Source organism: Glycine soja, chromosome 13 (genome assembly GCF_004193775.1).
Source record: "Glycine soja cultivar W05 chromosome 13, ASM419377v2, whole genome shotgun sequence".
In the NCBI taxonomy this organism is placed as follows: Eukaryota; Viridiplantae; Streptophyta; class Magnoliopsida; order Fabales; family Fabaceae; genus Glycine; species Glycine soja.
The window spans coordinates 27,467,365-27,475,233 of record NC_041014.1 but is presented as its reverse complement, the minus strand read 5'-3'; the positions used below and the strand labels follow the sequence as shown (position 1 = coordinate 27,475,233).

The 7,869-nt window shown below is 33.1% G+C and overlaps 1 protein-coding gene across 4 annotated transcripts; it reads right to left on the bottom strand.

Annotated features, from left to right (window-relative positions):
* Window positions 1-291: 291 nt before the first annotated feature.
* On the bottom strand, window positions 292-6,984 carry LOC114380943 (transcription repressor KAN1-like). Of its 4 annotated transcripts, none has more exons than XM_028340081.1 (6): window positions 5,394-6,984; window positions 5,017-5,093; window positions 4,447-4,492; window positions 3,890-4,046; window positions 954-1,053; window positions 292-798 (listed from the first exon to the last, which is right to left on the bottom strand). In XM_028340081.1, exons 1-6 carry the CDS (start codon window positions 6,412-6,414, stop codon window positions 679-681), a joined length of 1,521 nt encoding a protein of 506 aa, XP_028195882.1. In that variant the 5' UTR covers window positions 6,415-6,984; the 3' UTR covers window positions 292-678. The 4 variants fall into 4 exon arrangements, with proteins under 4 accessions (XP_028195882.1, XP_028195884.1, XP_028195883.1 ...); XM_028340083.1 differs by having other exon boundaries at window positions 954-1,050; window positions 5,394-6,983; XM_028340082.1 differs by having other exon boundaries at window positions 292-795; window positions 5,394-6,978.
* Between the last annotated feature and the right edge of the window lie 885 nt (window positions 6,985-7,869).

Genomic DNA, 7,869 nt, shown 5'->3' with positions numbered 1-7,869 from the left:
CGTAAACCTCAAATTCTTAGGAATGCCTCTTTTGGATTAATTGTTGGACTTGCATTGATAATAAAGTTTAAATTGCCTTTTATATATATATATATATATATATATATATATATATATGTGTGTACGCGCGCGCACACATGTGTGTGATTTTCTTCCCATGTAAAATACCATAACTTTTACGGAATAGTGTAATATTAATAACTATATATTTATCCTATTGAACTTGGCTAAATATTTTAGTAGGGTTTGATATATATGCTGAGAAAAAATGAAATACAGCAAGAGGAAAAGAAGACGAGAATTCCACCGTTTAATCAAAATAAGTTTTATATTTTCTTCCCCCTTCTTCCTCTCTATCTCTCTTCATTGTTCTTCTGCATTAATTTGCAGCTGCTACATATCAGTTTCTTCCCTGTACCTCATCCTCACCAATAAATAAAATGTTAAATACAAGAAAAAGGCTAAACAAAATTGTTCATGAAGTCATAAAACTTCCAAAAAAGGATAAACTTAGCGGAACTATATAGGGCTTTTACTTTTTCTGCCTGAATATATATTTTTATATATAGTACCACCTTTCTATTTCAGGAAAGATTATGAAGTTTGTCACATGTTACCGGGTTGTAATTAAACTAATTAAGCAAACTAGCTAGAGACAATAAAGGGAACCAATGAAAATTAGGCTTGCCCTTTGCCATTCCAGTCCGGTCTCCCTAATGTGAACTCCAAGCTTGGGTTCTTGCACTCTAAATTCGATCCTGACAAACTGTTCTTGAGTTGGGTTGAATCACACTCCTGCTAATTAGGGAAATATGCAATCATTCATACATGAAGTATGCTATATTAACTACATCAATTACAAGTATATAACCCATGTTAATTAGTAACATGAATTTGAGGTATGATATATTAATAACAACAATTATAAGTATATGACCCATATTAATTAGTACCTGAATTTGATGCCCTCCTGATATTTGCTGCGACTGGAAGATTGGGGGTCTGAAACCATCTATGTCGTTAGAGTTATTTTGTTGCCATGGTTCTCTACTGCTGATCAATTAAGATCACAAGGACGCAAGCAAGTCAAAAGAAATTGTATTAGTGACATTGCTCCTATATAGATATACCAAATAATATATACACTAATAATTTAAACAAGTTTTACACTATTATTCAATTACAAATAAATATATATGCCTCTCAAAAAAAATAATGGTAAGTTGATTTTAACGATAACTGTTTTATAAGTCATGCATATTTACCATAATTATGAAAGTCAATGCATTGCAAAACTTTACTATATGTGTACTTTGTAATAAGCTTGATTAATCTTCATCACAAATTTTTCCTTGAGCATCTGAGCTTGGAGAGGGCAGGGAATACAGATGGTTTTGGTAGGATTAATTGAAGGACAGACATAGTTGGTAAGAGTGGAAATTTCTATTCTGGCCTAAGAAGCTATATGCATCACATGTCTCAACTGAATTGCAAGACCATAGCATTCAAATCATGGTGGTGCAATAGAAAAAAGTGAAAACACTCGGATTTAAGTAGCTCAAAGCTTTTAGGTTGAATCCACTTTATATTGTGTTGGTGCATTATGTGTTTTTATCTTGGACCATTGTTATTCCAAAAAAGATAATCTTATTCAATTAGGGAACATTCACAGTAAAGTAAGACTAATCCCAGTTTAGTTTTTCTTTTTCATAGACTCGGAAGTTAAGATCAGTTCAAGAAGAATCAGATATGAACTATGAACTATCTATTGTGTGTCTTGTGAAACATATCATGAATCTTTTTGGCTCGTTTTTACTCTCAATCATAACAACCAAAACTACTTTAACGAATTACATTTACATGTTATAAGAATATCAAAATCATAATTAATCAAGCAACATCATAGCAGATTAGCAGTCAACACAAGAGATTAAAAAAGATATCTGTTGTCTAATCATTGTCAATTTGTCACGAAATATCTTCCATATACAATATATTTAATGTTGAGCTTGAAATATTGTTACTTTATCTCAGGCGTAGTTAAGATATATCAAGATCTGAAGGACCAAACTAATTTAGTTTTTATAAACTATGGGTTCTGGACAAAATTTCAAAGATAGAGTCACACATATAATTTCAAAGAAGAAACAATCACAGCACATGCATAAATTCGAAAAGTGTCTTATATTTGTGATCCAAAAAAACAAAAAAAAAAGATTTAAATATAAGAAGTGAAAATTTTATTTTTAGCCTTTTATGAAATTATTATTTTTGATCTATTATGCATGTATAGTCTCCTATTTTTATTAACCAATGATTTAGTGAGAAATGTATCTATATATTTTGTTATATCGATAGAAATTGTTGGATAAAGAAAAAAAATGAAAAAAAAAATCAAACCAACTTATAAATTTTGGTTGCTAAATTACTTTTCTTTGTGTGAATATATATTGCATTAAAAGAGAATCATTTAAAACAAATGTAAGCCTACATATTACAATCATGATAAAAGTTACACTATATAAAAAAGTAACAAAGGACTCATTGCGATATATTGATGTGGTCAGGCAAGGCACATGCTTACTGCCAGTCATACGTACAACATAACTCCATTATTATTCAAACTTACGATTATCAGCCTTTTGCTTCCACCAAAGCTGACATTTCTTTAATGATTTGTTTTAAACCATTAGTTTAAGCTTACGACAAACAGAAGTGGTGTTAGTCTAAAGTTTAGTAAATCAAGAAACTGAATGAGAGAGAGAGAGGCCTCTCAAGTTTTAGAAGATCATGGTTATGATGAAAGTATAACTAGACGCATGAATACATACATTGTTGAAGACAATGTTAAGGGTCAACGTCAAAAGTAGTGAACAATTTGGAAGATTTTTAAATGGAATTAGAACACCTTCTCCCCTCCCCAAAAAAACAAAAGGTTACCTGCTAGCTATCTTTACTTGCAAGAGAGGCAATTCATCCCCTTGGAGTATAAATCTATCTTTTGCGCGCTCTTTTTGGGAAAAAAAAAACTCTTAAGTATGTACATGCATGTATTTATATGTGTATGCATGATTCCAATTGTTTATGTTAATCACTTAGTTATATGTTCTGATATAATTAGTGCAATGAGTAGATACATGAGAATCCATCCAGCATTTTCTGTCGCAACATCTTCAAGATATAAAAGCAAAGAACTGTAATTTCAAGTGAACTTAAATAGGATATGCACATTTCCCCACACTATATGATATATTTCAAAATACATTGTTAATAAGTAGTAATATAATCTTGAAGGAAGACATACTCAATACGAAGGATTTAACCATTTGTGTTTTATGCAATCTATAGTATGAGGAAGGAGAATAACACTCACATACAATTTTTACAATATTCAATATTTAAGATAAAATATGCATTTGACAGTAGTAATAAGTAGGTAGTAATAGGACACACACACTTCTAAAAGGAGAAAATAGAGAGGGCAAAAAGAAAAGTGAATGAGAAGCCTCGGGTTGCTTTCCTTTTATCCTAATTAACGTTGGATTATCATGTCTTGTAGCTTTCTTTTGACATTGGCTACATATCTATGGAGAAAAAAAAATTAACAAATGTACAAAGATATATAAAGGAAACAAAAGAAAGAAGAAAATCAAACACAAGTAAAGCAAAAGCTGCCACAAGAACCCTTTTTATTCTTCATAAAAAAGAGTGTAATGGTTGGACGTGCGTTGATTTCTAAGAGAGATAGCATGCAAAAGCAAAAGAAATCAATCAACGCAGTGTCCCAAAACAAACATTAAAAATTTACGTCCATACTAGCACACAAAACATATGAAACAATTTTATATATATACTCCAAAAAGAGAAAGAGAAATTTATAATATGTTACCTTGAAGAGTTACTCCATAGTGTGTTGTTGGCTGAAGAGTAGTCCATATCTTGTTGCACTGGTCGATCCGAAAGGCTTCTTTGGTCTGAAAATTGACGCATTCCACCACTGCTTCCCATTGGAGACATGTCATCTTCTCCTGATCCATCTGAAAGGCCTACAACAAAATAAAACAATGACACAAAATTAATATTCATATATGTATGTATGCATGCATGCACGCATCTTCATAAATTTTATATGATTTGTCTTGGAGTAATGTGCAAGTCTTATTGGATATCTTATATATATCTTAGTAAAAAAAAGCCTTAATAATAAAGGTTTGCACACAGTATAAGGTTAAGAGAGTTACAATAGAAAACAAAATGGATCAGATAATACTTGCACGGTAAAAAAAAAGGAAGCAGCGGTAAAAATATGTCTGAAAAGAACAACGTAAGTGGCATTTTCATTTTATATAGTGTTACATATAAACGAAATGAAATTAGTGTAGAAAAAAGACAAGACTATGCTTAATAAAGGAAAAAAATGGTTGAAGGTTAAGCAATATGAATTACCTGAAGAAGCAGCAGGCTTGTCAGTGGTCTTAACAGTTCGATACATCTGGGAAGTAGAAATCACATAAACAAGGCATTTTCATTTCCACACTTTAAATAGAACTACATGAACAAGTACACTCACACATGTAATATATAATATAGTTATTCTTTTTCATGAAATAAATTATAAAGAAAAAGAAATAAAATAGATGGTGATTCCCATTTAGATCCCCTTCAATTCAACATTGTCTCTCTCTCTCTCCCTCTTCTATGTTATAGCCTCTGGATTGTCTGTGGTTTCCTCATTAATCACGAGGTTGATGTTTGATAAGGTGGTAATGAGAGGGTGTATTATTGGTAAATGATGACTTTTGTCTGTTGTTTCTTTCTCTCTCTCTATAAGCAGAAGCTGTGCGTGTCTGATTCGTTTCAGACGATAAAGCCTCCTACTAAGCTCACTACAGTCTTTAAATTCATCCACTCCCACATTCACTGCTTTCTTTTATCGGCTAATGTGCCTCTCTTGGAGACACCAAAACAAAACACAAGAGAAAGAGAGAGAGAAACCAAACATAAAACATTACATACCTGCAAATGGCTTTTCACATGAGCTAATGTGAGATCCTTCACATCCATGAGCTCAAGAACTGACTTTGGTGTAGCTCCTAAAATTCATCGGCTAGATAACATTAGCCAAAAAGCCTAAAAGAGGAAAAGAAAGAAGAAGAAGAAGGAAAAAAAAAAAAAAGAAACCTACTACCCAACAGTCTAATGCACATTCTTTCATTACAAGAAAATAAGATATTACTAGTATATGACAAGTGAAACTAAAGTCAAAAGTTTTATATAAAAAAAAAAAAGAGTATATTTTAAAAAGAAGGGACTGAAATTTGAAAGGAAAGAAGAAACAGTGGAAAAAAAGTATGGGGAAAAAAAACATAAGTAATTTATCTTTAATTAATTACTTTCATGGCCACCAAGAAGCTCCACAGCATGGACAAATCGAGCGTGGAGTGTGCTTGTCCACCGCATTCTCGGTGCTCTCATGCTCCTCTTTGCTGGCAACTTTGGTAAAAATCTTGATCTCATCAACCCTGAAGAGACCTCAAGATGAGAGGGTCCAGGTCCAACCCCATATTGTGGTGATGACGATGATGATGATGAGTGGTGATGGTGGTGCAATGGATGATGAGATTTGAAAGCCTCCCCGGAAAATCCATTAAACCTTGTGGCTGTTGCAGCCCTATACGCCGCGGGGTTTGTGGTCCCACCTGAGCAGCTCAGGTAGGACATGGGATCCAGACCCCCTGCTGTTGCTGCGGTCGCGACGAAGTAGGGTGCAGCTGGAGAAGAAGAAGAAGAAGAAGGGCATAGAGGAGAACAAGAAGAGGACAAAGAGGGATATGTAGGCATGTGATGATATAAACACATTTTGGCATGATGATCCTTGTCTGATCTTGAATGTTCCAAGGGCAAGAAAGGGAATGAACGGTTGTGATACACCGGAATCCCCTTGATTGGCCTCATTCCTTCTGATGACACATCAAGCAAAGAAACCCCATAGTTTATGTGACTCATGTGATTGGAGGAGCTTGTAGTAGTACTTGTCGTTGCTCTTGAAGCATTAGAATGGTGTTGATGAAGATGTTGCAAATGAGCCTTTTGGGTTTGATAATAAGGGTTATTGTTGATGTTGTTGTTATGTGGTGGTGGTTCTTCAAGAGCTCCTCCACCTCTTCCTCCTCCTCCAACACTGAAATTCCTTCCCAAAGAAAGCTCGGTGTGAGCTTGAGAAGGGAAATTTGTGCTTCTTGAATTGTGTGCCTCATAATTGATGCCACCACCACCACCGGATGTGTTGTTATTGTTGTTGTTATTGCTGCAAATCAAAGAAGAGGAAGAGGAAGTGCTTGGTGGACTTATGTGAAGGGAAAGATCTGGTATAGAAGTTGAAGTAGGTTCAATGAAAATCCCTTCCAAGGGCATCTTCTTTAGAAGGGGTATATAGCTTGATGGTTACAGAATATATATGAGAGAGATATAAAGAGACAGAGAGAGAGAGAAAGAGGGTGCTTCTCTTTTCCTTTATTAAAATCAGATTTTGAGATTAAAGTGCAATATTCACAGGCAAGAGAAACTGTGTAACAATCCTTTTGTTTTGTTCTTCTTCAGTGCTCTTCAACACACATATGATGAAATCAATTCTTTTTTTTTTTCTCTATTTTTTCCTTTGCTCTTTTTAGGCTTTCCCCGGGACAGAATCTGGAAAGCTAAAACTCTAAGCTATCAGAGAAGAAAACTTTGTGCTTTTGAATGAACCAAAAAACTAAAAAGAATAATAGTAATTATTATAAGAGAATTGAAGAAGATTGTACAAGAGAGAGAAAGCTAAGAAGAAAAAGGAAGAATGAATGATAGCAGTATTTAGTGAACAAAAACAGACATACTCAAGAGAAAGCGGAAGAGAGAGTGTGAAGAGAGGACGGTAGAGTGAGAGAGACAGATAGATAGGAAGAGATAGGAGGCAGTGATGTTCAGCTAACAGTGGAGAGATGAGAAGGGAATTTAATTTAATTTTTTTTTCATGGTGAGAGGCTACAAATCTTTCAAGAGGAGACTAATCCCACTCATAACAATTGTGACTCGTTTAATTTTTTTTTTTACATATAATAAAAATTAAATATAATTTTTTTATTAAATAAATTATTTTTATGAATGTGAACATGATAGAATCTTATATAATTACATTAATTTTTTAAATTAAATTTAATTTCTTTTATAAATAAATGGAAGAAAGGAAAATGGAAAAGAATTCCAGAAAGTCATGGAAAAGAAAAAACAGGTGGATTTGCGTTTTGTTTTCCTCGAGAGTATATCTTGGAAAATGACACTAGTGAGACGTATGATACACAAACATTATTAATTTTTTTAAAGTGTCGAAGGATTTTAAATATTTACAAATGAGACATTAGAGGATAAGAAGACTACATATGCGGAATTTCCTTAATTAAATACATATTAACAGGCGCAACAATCCAAGCTCAATTTGAGATAGACGTGATGAAGATGATACATGTGTGTGGTTGGTTTAGATGAAAGGAACCCCAAATTTCATAAACACGTGGTCTTGAGTTTATTATGCTTTCATGTGTGTGTGAAAAAATAAATTAAATTAAAATTATAGGGAGGTCTGCGTTTTGACTTTTCTGTTTCTTATTAATAGTGTTGAAAAATTTACTTTGAGTGGTTTGTCCCATATTAATTAAGAAAGGGTTGAATAAAAAATATATAAGAGATGTCATCCATATCCTTAATATCTTACAGTTTTTCTTGTCAAAAAAAAATCTTATGGTTTTTAACAGAGGCATGGTATATATTTTTTTGGTAACTCTTGTTATATTAGCTTGTTAATTCTTTCATATGCTTCCTCAAACTCTTCAA